Source organism: Triplophysa dalaica, chromosome 19 (assembly GCF_015846415.1).
Source record: "Triplophysa dalaica isolate WHDGS20190420 chromosome 19, ASM1584641v1, whole genome shotgun sequence".
In the NCBI taxonomy this organism is placed as follows: Eukaryota; Metazoa; Chordata; class Actinopteri; order Cypriniformes; family Nemacheilidae; genus Triplophysa; species Triplophysa dalaica.
Genome location: NC_079560.1, coordinates 13,039,464 through 13,059,257, shown reverse-complemented (window position 1 = coordinate 13,059,257; position 19,794 = coordinate 13,039,464). Strand labels below are relative to the sequence as shown.

General features: G+C 36.6%; 3 protein-coding genes across 3 annotated transcripts; all 3 read right to left on the bottom strand.

Moving 5' to 3' along the window:
• Positions 1–1,527: 1,527 nt before the first annotated feature.
• On the bottom strand, positions 1,528–8,625 carry LOC130408405 (multidrug and toxin extrusion protein 1-like). The gene is made up of 17 exons (XM_056731912.1): positions 8,425–8,625; positions 7,361–7,462; positions 7,200–7,268; positions 6,542–6,690; positions 6,339–6,381; positions 6,185–6,229; positions 6,000–6,097; positions 5,816–5,913; positions 4,137–4,250; positions 3,970–4,037; positions 3,727–3,835; positions 3,424–3,499; positions 3,150–3,219; positions 2,792–2,924; positions 2,361–2,455; positions 2,209–2,287; positions 1,528–2,122 (listed from the first exon to the last, which is right to left on the bottom strand). Exons 1-17 carry the CDS (start codon positions 8,623–8,625, stop codon positions 1,887–1,889), a joined length of 1,785 nt encoding a protein of 594 aa, XP_056587890.1. The 3' UTR covers positions 1,528–1,886.
• Positions 8,626–8,866: 241 nt separating this feature from the next.
• Positions 8,867–16,908, bottom strand: LOC130408281 (multidrug and toxin extrusion protein 1-like). The gene is made up of 17 exons (XM_056731772.1): positions 16,744–16,908; positions 16,349–16,450; positions 16,180–16,248; positions 15,945–16,093; positions 15,821–15,863; positions 14,836–14,880; positions 14,322–14,416; positions 14,144–14,241; positions 13,935–14,048; positions 13,355–13,422; positions 13,056–13,164; positions 12,865–12,940; positions 11,258–11,327; positions 9,601–9,733; positions 9,382–9,476; positions 9,233–9,314; positions 8,867–9,131 (listed from the first exon to the last, which is right to left on the bottom strand). Exons 1-17 carry the CDS (start codon positions 16,906–16,908, stop codon positions 8,872–8,874), a joined length of 1,773 nt encoding a protein of 590 aa, XP_056587750.1. The 3' UTR covers positions 8,867–8,871.
• Positions 16,909–18,361: 1,453 nt separating this feature from the next.
• Positions 18,362–19,741, bottom strand: med31 (mediator complex subunit 31). The gene is made up of 4 exons (XM_056731403.1): positions 19,588–19,741; positions 19,315–19,389; positions 19,033–19,129; positions 18,362–18,842 (listed from the first exon to the last, which is right to left on the bottom strand). Exons 1-4 carry the CDS (start codon positions 19,607–19,609, stop codon positions 18,626–18,628), a joined length of 411 nt encoding a protein of 136 aa, XP_056587381.1. The 5' UTR covers positions 19,610–19,741; the 3' UTR covers positions 18,362–18,625.
• Between the last annotated feature and the right edge of the window lie 53 nt (positions 19,742–19,794).

Genomic DNA, 19,794 nt, shown 5'->3' with positions numbered 1-19,794 from the left:
GAGGTTATTACATAAAGTCAACGCGTGGTCAAATTTCATTAAAGGGACACAGACACGCGCGACTCTCAACCTCGGCAAACATTCACTCTATGGAGAAACCAAACGTGATTCATTTATGATGTTCGTGTTTCTTTGTTCGAAAGTTGTGGAGTGCAAACACGCATAGCCCGAGACACGATATTGCGTTTACAATACAGCCGTATACCGAGATATGCGTTGTCGTTTAGCAGACGCTTTTATCCAAAGCGACTTATAGGGAGTTCTGGCAGCAATATGGGAGCAATAATTTAATAGGAGCAAATACAAAACTAGTTTCAACCGTATAAAATGTTTTCAACAAAAGCTAAACAACCACCTGTTGAGAGAAAGAGTTTTAGTTTGATCTTTTTTCTCATTTGTCTGTCAAGTATTCACAGAAGAGATGGGTAGTTTTTTTAAACTAGTGAAAGATGTGAGATATATGTAAGGAAAATATGAAAGCGTCCGGACGTGTTGGCAGAAAAGATTAAAAGAAAATATTGTAATATAGAAACCTCGTATATCGCCGTTTATTAGGAAATAAGAAAGCTATTTTATTAGTTTGTTTTGTCAACCACTTTTTAATACTGCTTATTGGTTATATATTTGCAATACTCAGTAACAAAGATAAAGGGTGACTAATAACAATTGATGAAAAATATGGAGATACAAGGTTTAAGAAGGACAGCCGCGAGGTAGACCTCTGCACATAATCTTTTGAGTAGTTTTAATTTAATTTATATACAATAAAATACGAATATCAGTTAAATGTAAAATAAATAGTTATATTATAACCAAACAAAGTGTGCCAGGCGTGCACTCGAACCATATGCAATGTTAAATAGAATGACATCATCATTGGTCCCCATAATGTATTGAACACATACGTCCCTGATATGTAAAGTACGAGCCTAATATTGCTGTGATAAAAAAACTGTAAAGAGTGCAGCTGTGATTATACACGAATAAACCACAACTGTGCAATCAGCATCGAAGAAGGGAACTTTCCGTTTTATATGAAAAATCAATCTCACTTCATGATGACTCATCAGAGAGACTCATTTCCACTCAACATAATTTTCAAATGTCGCACAGTAGACTGATAAAAAGGTAAGGGCAATATTGAGGTCAAATAATATGTGTTTCAGTGTCTTCAAATAATTAAATAAAATTAGATAAATGAAATAAAAAGATAAATGATAAACATAAATGAATCAAATAGAATTAATAAAAAATAAGGGGTTCCCCTGGCAGCTGCTCTTAGATAAACCCACCATAATTCAAACAGTCTACACATCCTGTATAAGCCACAAGGTCAAGCAAAAAAGTTATCGAGGGGAAGCACTTCTCCACATTCACGGAATTTAAACAATCGTATGCACCTACAGAATAAAAATAATACAGAATTACAAAACAAAAATTACAGCAATTAAGCTGAAGTGTACGTCCATCTCCAATAATATGATATGAATCAACCTATACAGTTCAATTCCAAAAACTACAAATACATTTTGGAGAACATAATTCTTTATTGAAAAATCTACTATATTCTTCAGATTGCTTAAAATGAGAAAAATTATGAGAAAGCGATAGGGAATTAGTGACATTGATCGCAGGTTATGGGAATTTCATATCATGTAAAAAAAAGGTCGCTAGAGTGCACGTGTTTTGAAGTTCATGTTATCTGTTATTGTTATCTGAGTGTTTCCAGTGTTGATAGCATGTATACTTTAAACTTTAAACATATTTTGTACAAGGATTATGTTTGGGGCATATGCTACTGCCTGTGAAAAAGAAAGCATTTAACACGTGAATGTGGTGTGAGGTAATATAAAATTCAAATTTTGGCTCAAGAATAAAAATGTTCTCTATCTGAGAAAGTCTGTCAATATCTCATTCAGCACAATCCCTGCAGCTAATAGAAGCAGCATTAAGAAAACAGCCAGTCCTCGACGGACCACCAGCTGCTTGGTGGTCAAGACCTCTCCAACTGTGACCAGTGCAACACCCTCTGTTAGTCCTCCTTCTGCTTTACTCAAAGCTTCGAAGTCTGTGTTTGCATCTGTTTGACCTCCTTCAATGTTTTGGGACCCCTGTGAGATCTCTGCAAAAACAAGGACAAAAGATTTCTTCAGAAGAACCATAGATGATAGTATAGAGGTGTGATCATATGCTATAGACAGATGGTACCTTCTATGCAGTCCATGCTTTCCATTGCATAGGATTGAATCGTGGTATCAGGTTGTTGTACGCCTGCTCTGACCAAGGCCTGAAAATAAAACAGTTTAGAAAAATCAACAAACATAAATCATTCATGATGTGGATGAGGGAGGGATACCCACCTCTTGAGTGGCTTTCTTCCAGTCTAGTTTGCAAATGATAACAATGAATAACAAAGACTGTGAGAAGGCACCAACTAAAAAGCCAACCCACAAACCTAACAAGAGAGAAGACAACAGCAGGGTATTTGATGGTGGTCTTCAACATACTATAACACCTAGAATTACGGAAACACAAGATGGAGATTCAGTTCTTAGCATCATAGTGAAGCTTTTCAACAATTGTTTCCGATTATGTTTTGTTGAATGTTCAGCGATGTTCAGAAAGTTAGAAAATAAGTTAAGATGGATATTTTTTGGTTGTGAGTACTGTAGTGGATTACATTAGTGGTTGTTCTGGCAAATACTTAATTCACCAAGTTAACACTTAAGTTCTACAACATCGTGTGGTTTCAATGGTTATGACATAATACACTGCAAACTCATTTTCTTACCCATAATGCCCATGTTGACTACAAACATCAGGGATACTCCTATTGGGAATCCCACAAAATAATATCCAACCATGTTATAAAGAGCACCAATGGCCTGCTTTCCAGCACCTCGGACTATTCCACCTGCAACAGCCTACAAATAACAATTATTACAAAAAGGTAAAGGATTGTAGATTCACATTATGTTTGAAACACACAATTATTTCAAATGATTAAATTCCAAATAATTATTTAAATTAATTACAAAAATTAGCATGCACTATTTATTATTATTATAAAATAAAACAACTAAACTGGTTTAAATAGGCAATATTTACTTGGAAGTTCATTTTTTTAAGAGACGAATGAATAAACCTACTGCAACAGCATCAAAAAGATGAACAAAGCTATATATGGTCATGACGTTAGAAACTCTCATCACAATTTCCCTGTAGGAGAAAAAAACTTGAGCTTATTTGAAATGTAATAAGGAACACCTATGTCTCTAACCTTTAAAGGCTCTGCTGTTTTTTTGTTGCATTTTGTATTAATAACGCCACATTACAAAGTGCTACTTGGAAAAAAAACTTGTTCAAAAATGTTGAAATAATAAGATCACAATGCCATACTGAACTGTGGAGCTTTGTACTCACTCTTCAGTGGTGAAGATGTAGCCAATAATGTCCTTGGAAGCTCCTATAGTTGTTGCAGTCACAGTAGCAACAAGTACTAAATCATTGAGAGATTTTAAGGAATATTTTCAATTCATTAAATTCTTATTCGCTTTGGATTAAAGCATCTGCTAAGTGACTTAATGTAAGAATGTAAGAATTGGGAATTTACGAAAAACCCTTAATTTGGTGCATATGTGTTATTTAAAAATGATTAATGTATCATATTTATTATTTGATTTAAAAAACATTGCAGTTAAGGCTGTTAATGACATGACTACATACGTCCACAGACTAAAGAGACTTTGGCAGAAAGTTTGGCTTGTTCTGTGTTTCCAGCACCGAGTGCATTTCCCACCCTCACACCAGTGGCCACAGCAAACCCCAGAGGAAACTAAAACAACAGGAGAGACAACAACCTTTTAAGTTACAAAAAGAAGACAATGATTTTGTGCAACTCAACAACCATCAAGGGATTGTAGGTCAGACCATTCAACGTTAAGTTTGAAAAAACGTTGATAGTTTTACCATATATGTAATATTGGCTAGCTCATAGACAATAGACTGGGCCCCAAGTTCAGTCTCACTGATGAGCCCTGAAATAAAATAAAATACAGCAAAACTAGCCTTTAGTGTCAAATACATTCATGATATGTAAACAAATCACAAAAAATGGATAAATATAACAAACATACCCGCAAGGAATCCACCGATGTCATAGGCCCACCACTCGACACAAAGCATGAGCATGCTGGGAAGAGCCAGGCAAATAAAGCCGCTCCATTCCTGCAGACAGTCACGAGACCAACCTAACAGAAAGAGAAACAATTAAGACTAATGTATCATCTAATTTTATCAAATAATTGGAATAAAATAAAATTAAATCAATTTGAAAGGAATTGAAAATGAAATGAACTGAAATTAATTTAATGAAAAAATAAAAATGAATTGAAATGGAAATAAATTTGAAATGAAATGGAATGAACTGAAGTAAATTGAATTGAAATGAAACAGAATGAATTGAAATGAACTGAATTTAGCATGCATTTGAAGTGAAATTGACATGAAGTTAGTTGTAATGTTAAAATAAATTAATACAATTAATATTGTTATTATAAATATATTAAATATTATAAATTAAATTAAAGGAACAATACGGCGTTTTTTAGGAGGATCTATTGACGGAAATGCTATATAATATACAAAGCTATTTCTTCAGAGGTGTATAAAGACCTTACATAATGAACCATTATGTTTCTAATACTTTAGAATTATCTGTTTATATCTACATACAGAGCGGGCCTAAATAATTTGAATTCACCGCCATGTTTTGTACAGCAGCCCTAAACGGACAAACAACTCTACAACACGCGTTTCCTCTTCCTCTCCACCGCGGTATGAAATGGATCGCGGATGATCCGTACGGATCTGTACTCTACGGTTCAGAAAGTATGTGACCCACTGATTAAATGTATGTTTATTAATCATTGAGTAAGATGAGTTTTTATGACGATCTTTCGCTCCAACGGCTCTCTGAGTATCTCTATAGATATCTATGAGTATCTCTGCAAAAAGTCTTAGCAGGTCCTAAGCAGTGTACGAATTGAAGGGGGACTGGGGGGATCCGGGATCCCCCATAAGGCATCAGGGACCCCCCTTAAGAAGTAAAAAATGGACTTTGGGGGTCCCTCAGATGTTTGTATTTGAGAAAAAATTATAATGACAAATGTGATTAAATTCATGCAATGGATGTGGTAATTTTTGGGAAGTAATTATTTACAATAATTTATATTCAGTTTGTTTATGGGCTAGTAGTCATGTCTCTTTAAATTTGAAATGCACCCCCCAACGTCTAAAGCTAAGCGCAGGACAGTGAAAGAAGCCTGTTCTTCTATGTAAGGCTGTTTTAAATATAGTAGTATATAGTTATGCATATTATAATCAAATATATTGTGTATTTTGTATAAATTGTATATTGCCACACTAACCCCCACCAAAAAAAGTCTTATGAGGGGGACCCCTCATAAGACTTGGTTCAATTCGAGCACTGGTCCTAAGTAAACGTCTCTGCTGGAAAGTCTTTATAATATTAGCGCAGGTCCTAGCTCCTGCCTGACTTTTATCCTTCCCTATGTACTTAAAACCCACAAACCTTTTATTTCATGTAATAAATAAGACATCGATCTTTCTACAGTCTTTCTAATGCCCGCATGATCTCTTCCCTGCGTCAACATGACAACGACATCTTTTCGTACTATGGTGGCCACTGTCGAGTTTGGACTATGCGATTTGTTGCAAATGTATAATACAACGCTAGTGCCCGCTGTAAATCAATAACTGCGCCTTTAAAAAATAAGTCCTGTGACAGTCTCACCACTCCATGTGGCTTTATGTAGGTCTCTCCATCGAATGTAGACATAGAGAAACACAGCTAATGAATACTGAGAAATTGTGTTTGCTGCAGCAGAGCCTCTGTGAACACAGGACAAGGAAATATTATAGAAATGAAATGAAGACCCTGTTTCTAGTCTCTGAATGCGAGACAAACAGCTTCTTACGCTACACCAAGATCAAGTAGATGAAGGAAGATGTAGTTTATTAAAACATTGACGACATTCCCAACTGCTCCTGTGATGACCTGAGGCCAAATAATACCCTAAAACATAGACACAAAGAAAACGTTCCTTCAAATTAAAGCATTATGAACACAGATAAGTGAAAAAACTTCAACAATGATGTTTACCTGATTTTGAAGATACCTTCCCTGCAATTGATACATAAATGAAGCCTGTAGACATGAACATACTGTAGAATAATTTTGAATGTACATATGTAATTGGCAGATTATCTTACTATTATTTGCATTCAGAGTAATGTAATTTTAATAAAACACTTACAGGCAAAGCAGGTATAAATATGTTTATATAGAGCTGTGACAAACTGTTGGAAGAGAGACAGACAGACAGCTTTTGACAGTGGATCAAATAAGCAACCGTCGCATTTAAGTAAACTGTAGAGTTTAAAAAGGCTACAGTTTAAAAAAACAGAATAGCCATTCTTAAAGTAAGGTCTAACTAAGATTGTAAGACCAAATAGATACCTGGCCACCCTGGGGCTCTGTTTTACCATCAGCAGAATGGGTTCTGTGTTGATGAGCAGCGCCCAACAGGGAAAACAGGCCAATAGGAGGATAAGAATCCCTCTCTGCAGTATCACACCAACCCGCTTCAGATTATTACTGCCAAACGTCTGCAGGACAACACAGATGCATTACAACAACACCCTCAACCTCAGACACTAACTACTGTGATTCAAATGCACATTGAGAAGAAACAGCAATAACATTCCATTCCATTCCATTTTCTACCGCTTATCCGAACTACCTCGGGTCACGGGGAGCCTGCGCCTATCTCAGGAGTCATCGGGCATCAAGGCAGGATACACCCTGGATGGAGTGCCAACCCATCGCAGGGCACACACACTCTCAGATTCACTCACGCACTCACACCCTATGGACAATTTTTCCAGAGATGCCAATCAACCTACCATGCATGTCTTTGGACCAGGGGAGGAAACCGGAATACCCGGAGGAAACCCCTGAGGCACGGGGAGAACATGCAAACTCCACACACACAAGTCGGAAGTGGGAATCAAACCCCCAACCCTGGAGGTGTGAGGCGAATGTGCTAACCACTAAGCCACCGTGCCCCCCCACAGCAATAACATACTGTAAAATAAACATTTAAATTTAAGCCTACCTGTGAGATGAGTGTATCAAATGCAGAAGCCAAACCGAAGCCAACCGAGATGCCCGTAACATTAATAACCTGTGAGAAAATGTACAAATGTAATTTATGATTTTAATAAATACATCTGGACTTCCACTTAACCATGCATCTTTCAAACTATAAAAACTCACAGCAATAGCCAGAGCAACACTAGCTAGTTCCGTTTTTCCCAAGTGTCCACAGAACACAGTGCTGATGAAACTGATCAGAAAGATCATCAGCTGAGATATAAACTACAGAAAGATGAGAAACAGGTCATGTCAATGTTTGGACTGCTAAACGGTTGGTTTCATTTATGCACACTGCATGATAGGTTGGTTTTAAAACAATTTCTCTAAATAAAGAGTTTATTTACATAAGTAAAAACAGGTGTTTTATTGTATTTGTTAGCTTTATTTTTTCGAGTTTTTAATACTCAATCCAAACAGCCCAGCTGCAGTTTAATTGGTGTAAAAATAATAGTTGGTTCAACTTAAAAAATAATTTTCCTGGTCAACTTCAATTCAACTTGACAAAAATATTAGTCAGCTCAATGAGTTTAATTCAACTTAAAAATATCAATCAACTAAACGAATTTCTCATTGACTTGAATCATATTTTTAGTTGAGTTAACTTAACACGATAAAGCAACCGTTTTAAGTTCAACCAACAAAAAATAAATATACTTTTTTACAAAGTGTGTTAATTGGAATGCACAATAAAAAACAGATTTTGTACATTTTCTTTGCAAATTGCAAAGATTTTCTAAAAGGATTTTCTAAAACCACCCATTCCTATGTCTTTTAAAACATATTATAATCATTTTTAATTATTTTTATTATTTCATATAGAAATTGATTTGTAACTGACTTGAGATATGCATGACATTGAAATACATTAAAAAATGTAAATAGTTGATACAAAATAGAACGAATGGTTTTAAAAGTTAGGTGACGGATTTAAATAAAGTTACACCTCATGCACATTGTTATCAAATACACTTAAATATATAGATAATAACTCTTAAAAAGTTGTTTACATCCAAAGAGCCTTTCTTTTTCACCAAATGTTCTTTGTCATGCAGAAAGTTTATTTAGATTATAAAAACATAAGAAAGAAATCCTTATTCTATATGCCATCGCTGTAAAGAACCTTTTGCAGCACTTTTAAGAGTGCAAATGAATATATTACACTATATATTTTAATGTTTACTTACCACTGGTCCAGACAGTTTTAGCACCTGTAAAAGTTCATCTTTATAATTCACTGGTAAAAGACTTCGAAGTTTCCTTTGACATCCTCCACAACAAACCTGTGACTGAGAATCATCACGCTGCATCTGCTTTAAGTCTCCCTTTATTTGAGGTATTGTTTGAATACTGTCCCTCTCCATAATTCCCATGCGATTACAAAGCATTATGTAAACAGTACAGAATGTACATGCATGCAACAAGTAACAGAGAAATATTTAAGAGACACTTTGTTAAAAGTCTGCCCACTGAACTCTATTTGATACAGAAAACATTTCAAGGCCAAATTGTAAGGCGGTCAGGCAGAGGGCCACCTTAAAATATTTTCAACCCTTTTTAAACAGCCCCACATTACTGTGTGTGTTTGAATTTATGTTGAACATTATTTTCTCTGCCTTTTTTAAAAACTTTTTTTAATTTATAATTGTGTTATTTATTGCTCTAAGAAAGTCAGTCGGCATCTCATTCAAAACAATTCCTGCAGCAAATATAAGCAGCATAAAGAAAACAGCAAGTCCTCGACGGACCACCAGCTGCCTGGCGGTCAAGACCTCTCCGATAGTGACCAGCGCAACACCCTCCTTCTGTCCTCCTTCTGCTTTATTTAGAGTTTCTAAGTCTGTGTTCGCATCAGTTTGATCTCCTTCAAGGTGCTCAGACCACTGTGATGTGTCTGCAAATGGACAAACAAAAAGGAAAAAACATCTTGAACGTTTGTTTTTTACGGAAAAAGACCACAGGGACATTATATGACATGTCATATACATGCAGTACCTTCTGTGCCTGTCCTGTACTTTTCAATCGCATTAAATTTATCTCTGGTTTCAGGTTCTTGTACACCTGCTCTGACCAAGGCCTAAAAAGACAAATATGTGTCACCATCTAACACAAACAACATGATGTGGTGAAGAAGTATGACTTACCTCTTGACTTGCTTTGTTCCAGTCCATTGCTCCAAGAAGGATAATAAAGGACAAGGTTTGCAGGAAAACACATATAAGAAACCCAACCCACAGACCTAACAAACAAAAAAATAGAAGAAGCAAAAGGAGGGAGAGAGAGAGAAATCCATTACAGAGTTTTCATTTTTGTGTGAACTTTCCCTTTAAAATACAGTTATATGTACAAAACCACATTCTTACCCATAACGCCCATGTTGACAATAAACATTAGGGAAACACCTATTGGAAATCCCACTAAATAATATCCAACATTGTTGCAAAGAGCACCAATCGCTTGCTTTCCTGCACCTCGGACTATTCCACCTGCAATAACCTACAAACAAAACATTTCAAAGAAACAAAGGAAACAGAATGGTTTCCAAATATTTTGAATATCAGAAAACCAAAATATTTTTTTCGTTATGCTCTTTTACATCCAACAGATGATTTCATAAATATTTGAGCATCACTCAAAGTGTTAAGATTTGGAATGAATCACTGAACAAGTCCACATACAGAGTAATTAAAACAAGAACCTTTGAGCATTTCAAAATCTTTCAAATGGTCAAAAGTACCTTTTCTTGTGGCAACAGTTTAGACACGACCAAATATTTCTGTTAATGTCTGTGCAAACACTAGGGATGGGTATCGTTAAGGTGTTAACGGTACTACTACTTTTATCGATACCACTTAACGATCCGGTACTTTAACGGTACTCTTATCGGTACTTTTTTTGTGTTTTTTTATGAAAGACAAAACTAAAGCTGGAGTTTTTTTTCACTATTTAAAACATTCTTATTCTTTACATCCGTTGACCTAACATAGCTTAATGCAGGTAAAATATGACTCATACCCGCTTATTATTCATAGAGAATTAAAATAAAATGCATGTGGTCTTAAATTTGTTTGAGTTTTTTGTTGTTTTTGTTTAATAATAATAAAGAAATGGTATTCCAATTACGTGTTGTGGCTGGAGATCTTCTCTTTTGTGATGATGTGTGTAGTGTAGAACATATTTCCTTCATTTGTGTGTTTGTGCATTTAGTACTTATGATAAATAGGGACATAATATGTATAAACACACAAACACAAAAAAGTTTATGTATTTCATCGCTACAAATTAATTTTTTAGGTAAACTCTGATTTATAATTTCTAAGGCATAATTTATTATTATTCATCCATTTTAAATGCAGTACTGTGAAAGCATATTTTATGTTTAAGATTTATTTAGGCTACTGCTGATAAATATGTAGGCTATTTTTTTATGTGATGTGTGTTTATTAAATTATTACATACTAATTTAAAGAAATCTTATGCAATGTTTATGTCTGTGTTATTTCGGAAGACTGCTAGGCTAGCATACGTACCTGAGGACGTGGATGATGAACTATTAGCTAGCAGGCAGTCGAAAACTTTGCATTTATCAGTCTGCACATAATGCACTTTAGATGTAACCAGACTTTAGACCGTCTGATTCTCTCCGCAATCGTCACTCTATTAAGCGCGAGCTCTCGTGTTGTTTGTGCGCGAGCTCTGTGTAATGTACGCGCGAGCTCTGTGTAGTGTTGCACAGACGGACATTTCGCGTGCGAGATTGCGAATATCAAAAATGCAGGTAAATGTCTTTAATATTATCGCAAATTAGACATGGTTGGTCAATTAAAATATGCAAGTTAACGTTTATTTAGCAATAAGAAATAGTAAATGTTTTTCTTAATTTCTCCAGTACCGACAGCAGAACCGTTAACGGCAGAGTTTATCGATACTTCGGTCTTTTATAATTTAGCCCCGAGACCGATAAAGTACCGAGTTTCGGTACCCATCCCTAGCAAACACACAACAAATTTATGATCTTACCGCAGAGGTATTGAATAGATGAAAAGAGCCAAACACGATTAAGACCTTTGAAGCTCTGAGCACGATTTCTCTATGAAAAAAAATAATGACATGAGCTCATTAGAAATCAGAGAAAGCTGCATCACTGCAAAAACAATGTCTAATAAAGTGAAATCATTTAAAGCGATCATATGGCGCGAATACGTGCTTTTATGTGTGTTATAAACTGCCCATGCATGTATTAGACAAATTGCAAATATTAAAGTGTTGGAACAAAAGGTGTATTCTATCTAAAAGCGAATGCTCACCCAGACCTGCCTGAAACAGCTCATGTAACCACACCCCCACAAATTTAAATCAGTTTGTGGTACGAGTTGACTAAGACCACCCAAATGTATACGCAAGTAAGATGTAACATCCTCAGCTCCTCAACCGGCCACACCCCCTACATCAGCGCTCACACCACGGTTTACCCGATCTCTGTCACCGGACTTTTAACAGACTACATTCCCCATCATGCACCACTCCGTCAGCCATCTTTTATTTCCTCACCACCTGCACCTAATTACCCGGACAATATTTAAGATTGTTGATTTTCCCTTTCACATTATCTGGTCTTGACGTCATCTGCACTTGATTTACCCGTCTTTTGAATCATGTGGATGTTATTTTTACCTGATCTGTACTAGTACCTGAGTAAACCAGGATACACTTTCCAATTGTTTGTCTGTATTTGCAACTTGACCAATCTCCGGTGAACCTTGTTTAGTTTCTCCTTTTTGTATTTTGGACTAATACTTTTTGGACATTGTTTTTTTTTGGTTTAGTTCTGAAATAAACCTTTTTTGAACTTGTATCTTTTTCGTGTTATTTCCACCACTCCTGGCCTGCACGAGACTCTGGGGGTTTAACAGTCTGTTAGCCCTCGCACGACATATGGTGGGCGTACCTCTCAGTACAATTGCTTTGGAACCTGATGTTCCAAATGGTAAGAGGCGATACATTTACGTCACACGCTTGCAGTATTTGACCAATCACCACGCACTGGTTAACTGCCCAATCATAGCACACCTCCCTTTCAGACCGATGAGCTTTGTAATATATCTGTGCTTTACAGAGAGGCGGGGCAAAGAGGAGATACAAACATGCACGGTGTGTGGAAAATACAGAATTTTTTAACCTTAAATCGTGTATACAAACTGAATTAGAAACTACATGTGTTATATTAATTTAAAGGTTACATATTTTGCAGCTCCAGACCATTTTTTTATCTCCTTCGGCAAGGAAGAGAAAACGTGACCCCATGTTTGTCCTGTGTCAGTTGCCATAGTGTTTTGAAGGGGAGGGGTGGAGTGAGTGGTTGGTTGCAATACGCAACATCACCACTAGATGCCACTTAAATCTCCACATTGCTCCTTTAAGGAAGAAAAGCTTTGCAAAGTTCACTTTTTAATTTTTTTAATTATGATACCCATACCAATAAAGAAAGAAAAAACAATATTCAATGTTTGGCATTTCATGTTTGGCATCAACACATCATGAATTACGTAATGCACTTTATGCATTATGAAATGCTAATGAGACCACAACTATGCAACATTAAAGTGTAGATCTATAGAGATACTTACTTTTCTGTGCTAAAGATGTATCCAATAATATCTCTGGTAGCTAGAACAATGGCTGCAATCACACAGGAGACGAGTACTACAAAAAAGTATTGAAAGAAATCAATCAAGAAATCAATGCTTTGGCAAATGTTTTTTGTTTAACTTAACATTGTATTTAATGTTGGTTTGATATGAAATGAAGGACTGCATACGTCCACAGACTACAGAGACTTTGGCAGACAGTTTGGCTTGTTCTGTGTTTCCAGCTCCGAGTGCATTTCCCACCCTCACACCGGCGGCTACTGCAAACCCCAGAGGAAACTAAAGATAGACAACAAGTTACTGGATGACACAAATGAAATCAATTTGGAATTATTGAAAGTTTTTACCGTCATGTTAAAGAGCACTCATTGTTATCACTAACCAATGATTTTAAATCAATGTTTTAGTTTGAGTTTAGATATTGTTTTATATATTCAGTAAATATATTGACCAGTATTGATAATCTCACCATACATGTGATGCTGGCCAGTTTATAGATAATATACTGTGCCCCCACTTCAATCTCACTGATAAGCCCTACAAATTTAAGAATAAGACATATCAAATATAAACCAAAATGGACATATTATGTCAAATATATCAATGACATTAAAGTTCCAGTGTGTCATTTTTTAGAGGATCTATCGACAGTAAAGCAATAAAATAAACACAATTATGTCTTCAGATGTGTTTGAAGACCTTACGCAATGAAACTCCTTTTCAGAGCTCGTTTCGTGAATACATTTTGCAAAAGAAGCGAAAATGTGACGGCCTGTGTCAGCCATCGTAGTGAAAGGGAAGGGGGCTGAAGTGAGCCATTGGTTTCAATTCGTAAGTGTCCTAGATGATGCTAAATTTCATACACTGCACCTTTAAAATAAATCATTCACATTCAGCTCAGATTTTATTAAAGCGACTTGGACAAGAACACAATGAATCTTAAGAAGGCAATAATATTAGAAGTTCAAAGTTTCCATAATTTTTAAAGACACTACCCCTTTCAGGAAGCAGAAAAAAATTATAAATAAACAAAGAAATATTCTGCAAACCTGGCAAGTATCCACCAACTTCAAATGTCCACAATTCCGCACAAAGCATGAGCATGCTGGGAAGAGCCGAGCGAAGGTAGACCCCCCATTCCTGTAGACCCTCGCGAGACCAGCCTGATGGTGTAAATATGAGTGTGACGCGTGACAAAAATAACAATTTTAAAACCACAAAATGGCAGTAAAAACTCATTGACTTGAGAGACACTCACCATCCCAGGTGGCTTTATGCAGGTCCCTCAAGTGGATGCAAACAAAGAGAAACAACGCTAATAAATACTGCGAAATGGTGTTCGCTGCAGCATATCCTCTGTGAACACAGGACACAGATAATAAAGAAATGAGATGTAAATCAAGACTCTAATCTATATGAGATAAACAGCCGCTTACGTTAAGCCAAGTTCGTGCCAAACAACGCCGATGTTCAATAAAATATTAAAGACATTCACAATTGCTCCTGCTATAACCTGAGGCCAAATAATACCCTAAACAAAGAGACAGAGAAAGAGACCAAAATTACAAATATATAACTTATAAAGCAAACAGTACACGTGCTGCAAAGTAAAGCTATTTGATCGCCCCCTCGTGGTTGGCTGCAGTATATGTCATAAACCCTTCTCTCTCCATGTATGGGAGGTGAGCCAAACTAAGAAAATCAAATTAGACTGCAAATTAATATTATTTTTTGTCAGAATTAGTTCCTGTCAGTTGAGTTAGCTTACAACACACTTATGTATATTCACCTGTTCGTTTTTCAAATAAGCTTTTTTTTAATTAGTTATTGTGACTAATTAGGTGTTTGGGGTGTGCAAAAGGGGTGTGGCTACATGGAAAATGGCTGGGATATTGATACCGCAGCTTGCCTCAACTCATGACGTCATCGGCATTTCTTGGATTATTTTACCTGATTTTGCAAATATAACTCCTGCAGCTTGTACATAAAAACAGCCTGTAGATGTAAACAAAAATAGTATTAAAAGCAAAACCGTTTGCACAATGGCCCATAATAAAATAAATGGAGGAAGTCCCCACAGAATAAAAAGAGAGAATGAAAAAAACTCTTTCAAACTTTATTAAAAATGCGTGTGCTGGTATATGTAATTACTCTGTGAATGAATTTGCATCTATGTTCTAAGAGATTTTGGCCTATTTTGCATTATTATTGTTCTTTTTTTCTAGATCCAAGAATGTTTATTTGTCCAAAACTGCTATTTTATGCCAAGTGCGTAAGCTGTGGAGGATTCGTACTTCCAGTTGGGTGTAAGTACTCTCTTTTGGTCTTGAAGAAACGGACAAGCCTGTGGATTCTGCTATGAACCAGAATCAGGCGGAACTTTGCATCCTCATCCTTTCTGTTCCTTTCCAAGTGCTTCCTGACAGCTACTGCCTTCTTGATGAGGTGGTAGAGATCCTCGGGCAGATCAGGGGCAAAACGCTTGGACTTCAGGATCCTAAGGATCTTGTTGCCAGTGACAAAACGCACATGGGCAACACCTTAAGAGTCCCTAAGTATCACACCAATCTGAGAAGGGGCTAGACCCTTCTTGGCCTGCTTGATGATTTGCTCTTTGACATCATGTGATGTCAATACTTTGACCAATGTGTGGACACTTCATCTATAGGGCAGTGCTGACTGGGACAAACCCTTGCCGGGAGCGGGCATATGACCCATGATGGCAGTTTTGAAAGTCCTAAAATGCTAACTCGCTTCCGGCGTTTGCATAAAAAAATATGTCATCTCAGTCTGCGGCTCCCTATGGCCAGAATCATAAACAAACACAGACTGGAAGTTAACTTCAGTCCAGGTGCGAGCGTCCGATGAAACGGTCTATAGGATAAATCACACTTTTTATACCGATAGTTCGGAAATGAAAGAGAATGGCACTCACAGGCAGTGCAGGCATGAATATCTTTACATAGTGTTGTGCCACACTGTTGGGTGAGAAAGAGAGAGAGAGTTTGTTATATATATTTATTTTATCTTTAATTATTTTATCGTTTAACACGACCAACCTTGCCACCCTGGGGCTCTGTTTGAAAGCCAGTAGGATGGTCTCTGTGTTGATGAGCAGCGCCCAACAGGGAAAACAGGCCAATAGGAGGATAAGAATCCCTCTCTGCAGTATCACACCAACCCGCTTCAGATTATTACTGCCAAACGTCTGCAAAAATTAATATCCATGAACTAATCCATGACTGTTTGGTTAGTAAACCAGCACATGCACTTACTCAACATCCTCTATCTTACCTGTGAGATGAGTGTGTCACATCCAGATGCCAAACCAGAACCAATAGAGAGGCAGGTGACATTAATAGCCTGTGAGAAAATTGTGAGAACGTTTGCAAATTGCTGTTCTGTGAATACGTATGGATATTCACTAAACACATGCTTCTGTCTTTATCAACAAGGAACTCACAGCAATAGCCAGAGCAACACCTGTCAGTTCAGTTTCCCCCAAGCGTCCACAGAACATAGTGCTGACGAAACTGATCAGAAAGATCATCAGCCGAGACAAAACCTACAAAAAGAGGTATAGCATCATTAATAGTGTGACTTTTTAAAAAATAAATCTCTAAATTATATCTTTTGTTTTAAAATTAAGTAGCCAGACGGTATACGAGCATTGTCGCATTACATTGCTTTGTAAAAAGTGATTTTTCTTCAACAATCCATTTATTTGATTGCCTCCAAGTTGAACTACAGTGTAAGACCCACAACTCAATTGTATTCTCATCTAAATGTAAATCTAAGACATTGAACAACACTTTAGAGGGACAATTCTACTAATAATATTTTAATGTTCACACTTACCGCTGGGCCAGCCAGTTTCACCAACTCCACAGCTTCTTTATAATACAAGCTGCACAATTCCCCTCGGCTGTCATCGTGTATCTGTGAACTCCACGTTGATGCTGCATCACTTTCCATATGGCTTGAGTCTCTGTTACCTTTTGTCACTGTGTTTTCTCTGTCCATTTTCTATATTGTCCTCTCAAGTATTTAAAGGAAACTTTGGTTTAAAAATTAACTACAAGGGACGACACCTAAAATAACACAGCCTCAAGGTCCTATACAGAAAGTGGTTTCAGTAGATTCCACTGGTCGGCAGTGAATTGTTCATTGCCGCCTGCTGCACTTGATAACAACATTACTGCATTTTCAAATCAGATTTTGTTAGACACAGACACACCCCGTTAAAAGCATCCAATAAACACTTTAAAATATGTGGGGAAAGTGTCATAACGCCACTTTGATGGCTATGTAATCTGGTTGTTGTCTTTTACATGAAATTAAAGTTCAGATTAGACTCCTGCGAGACAACTGGCAACTTGTGTCATTCTGTTTTAATTGAAAAATCAACATAAGTGAAAAGTGGAGCACACCACATGAAGTGTGTAAAAATGTTATAACTGTTAATAAAGAACTAGGCCTAACACATTAAAGGGCAAAAAATGAAAATTTTGTCATCATTTACTCACCCTCGAGTTGTTCCAAACCTGTATATATTTCTTTGTTTTGATAAACACAAAGATATTTGAAAGAATGTTAGTAAGCAAACAGATCTCATTCCGCATGCCATATAGTGGAAATACATACTGTGGGAGTCAATGGGGGATGACATCTGTTCGGTTTCTCACATTCTTTCAAATATCTTTCTTTGTGTTTACGAGAACAAAGAAATTCATACAGGTTTGAACCAATTTGAGGGTGAGAATGTTTGGTTGGAGTGTCCCTTTAAGTAGATCAGTATTAAATGTTCCCTTATTGCTATAATGCAGTTTTGTTTGTTTTTAGTACAATCCTTCCGTATTCAGAATCAACAGAAGTTTATCAAGTATGATGAAATGACGACAAATAAGTTGGTCATATAATCGCTTTAATATTGATTTAATATTGTGGGTACTTTTACCACAACCCATTTCAGTGCCTGTATCACCACTACAACCACAAGAGGGCATAGTTTGCCCATTTTAATTTAAATCTGCTTTCAATGTTTCCTTGAAACAGTCCTGAGAATATTTGATTTTATTAAATCAACAAAGATAAATCTAAAATGGTAAATAGACTGTGAGACCCTGTTAGTTTTGTAGGCACCTATGAGAGGCTTTCATTGTTTTAGCCACATGAAGACCATCATACCAGTCAACTTTGAAATTATTCTATAAACCAGTAAATGTTTTCAACACAAATTTTTTTGGTCTAAGAAAATCTCAGGTCCCTGACGTATTTTTATAATACTTTAAATCTTCTCCAATACTGCTAAAGCATTTTACGGTAGGTGTTGTCACCGTATGTGAAATGACTATGTATGTTGTTTACTTCCACATTATCATTTATCAAAACTCAAAATACCTGATAACAGTGGTTTTTATACATAAAAAAAAAACTGAATACATGCTTCACTGACAGACATTTAAATTCAAGCACACAAGTTGATCAATTATTTATTTTCCAATACATAAGACTGTTAAAAAAAAAAAAAAAACCTGCTGAAAGGCAATTTCATCAGCCTCATCTTACCGAATTCATTTCTCTGACGTTTCATCCAAGTGGTTTACAAACACACAACATTATGGGCCTATAGAGAGCATTCCGACAGTCCAAGCCTGATTTTAACTACAACTAAAAAACCCCACTTGCTTCTATTTACAAAAATCCCTATCTGAAACACAGACGGAGCGTGTTGATCACTTCACTTGGAGGTTGCGTTGCTGTGTGGTGGAGCCTGCGGCTGCTGTTGTTGCTGCTGTTCTGCGAGAGCCTGCTGCAGACGTGTTCGCTTCCGTGAGTAATGCTGCCAGTGCAGGATCTGCTGCTCATCTATGAACTTGGCACACTGAGCGTTCACCAGTTCTTTCCGAAAGTGTTCGTACTGCAACAGCTCTAACATGTGCAGACAGTGAGGATACCTAAGCGAAGTAAGATATAGACAGCATGAGTCCAACTGTCAATCATAACCAAATTTACATAGAAATCTATGTGCATCTCTACAATTGATGAGATGTTGTAAATAAAGAATACAAACTGTATGCTATGATTAATGTATATGTATTACCTTTTTCATCGTAACATGAGCATAACCATCCATATACAACTTACTTTAGGAATTTAGCATAATCTGGCTCTTTCCAGTAAAGCAGATACTTCAAGTAATTCACGAAAGGCTTCTCTCTCAGGTAACCCCTTTGAGCCAAAACTGTGTGAGGAGGAAACACAGCTGAATACAATAAATGAAAGAATAAATACAATACCATCTTGAAAAAGTGACATGACTACATTACATCTGGCTACAATATTTATATCATGACCACAGATTGACTGTACAATACAAAATCAAACAAAGCATTTTCAAAAGGTTAAAACAAGGATTACAGTCCTTACAGTTAAGGTAGTTTGGGTTTGCTAAACACTGAACAAACTCCAACTCCAGCTGGAAACGGTTTCTCGCCTGTTCCTCTGTCAAAGTATAAAAACATGTGGTTTTATGAGAGAAGAAAAAAATGAGATATGAATGTACGCATGAATACAACTATTAATAGATGGATACATTAGAATAATAGTAACGTCACTAAAGTTGCATCGCTTTAAATTATATTTACAGCGTTGATGAAATCTGCCTGGCTAACATAGCTCGTCGTTTTTAACATTACAAACCTGTTTCCATAACGCCAGCCATGGCAGACGACTGAAGAGCAAACGTGGTAAAATACGCTGGAAATGTTGAATATCTACACAGATTTAAGGACGGATTACTAACAGAACATTTCCCGTTTTGTCTGGTAAGATTTACGCTGACGCCATATTTGCCAAAAACATGCGCTGGTGTCGTAAAATAGTTTACGACGTTACTTCACTGTTGCG

What these genes read in the sequence shown, in the direction of transcription:
- LOC130408405 (XM_056731912.1), bottom strand. Translation starts at nt 8,625, where the DNA reads ATGCTTTGTAATCGCATGGGAATTATGGAGAGGGACAGTATTCAAACA. An exon ending in CAGAGCCCCAGGGTGGCCAG is followed by an intron (nt 6,382 to 6,541) that starts GTATCTATTTGG and finishes CTCTTCCAACAG; the next exon opens with TTTGTCACAGCTCTATATAA. An exon ending in GAAGGTATCTTCAAAATCAG is followed by an intron (nt 6,098 to 6,184) that starts GTAAACATCATT and finishes TCTATGTTTTAG; the next exon opens with GGTATTATTTGGCCTCAGGT.
- LOC130408281 (XM_056731772.1), bottom strand. Translation starts at nt 16,908, where the DNA reads ATGGACAGAGAAAACACAGTGACAAAAGGTAACAGAGACTCAAGCCAT. An exon ending in TATTCATGCCTGCACTGCCT is followed by an intron (nt 14,881 to 15,820) that starts GTGAGTGCCATT and finishes TTACATCTACAG; the next exon opens with GCTGTTTTTATGTACAAGCT. An exon ending in TGGCACGAACTTGGCTTAAC is followed by an intron (nt 14,242 to 14,321) that starts GTAAGCGGCTGT and finishes CTGTGTTCACAG; the next exon opens with AGGATATGCTGCAGCGAACA.
- med31 (XM_056731403.1), bottom strand. Translation starts at nt 19,609, where the DNA reads ATGGCTGGCGTTATGGAAACAG. An exon ending in AAACCCAAACTACCTTAACT is followed by an intron (nt 19,130 to 19,314) that starts GTAAGGACTGTA and finishes CTCCTCACACAG; the next exon opens with TTTTGGCTCAAAGGGGTTAC. An exon ending in GATTATGCTAAATTCCTAAA is followed by an intron (nt 18,843 to 19,032) that starts GTAAGTTGTATA and finishes TACTTCGCTTAG; the next exon opens with GTATCCTCACTGTCTGCACA.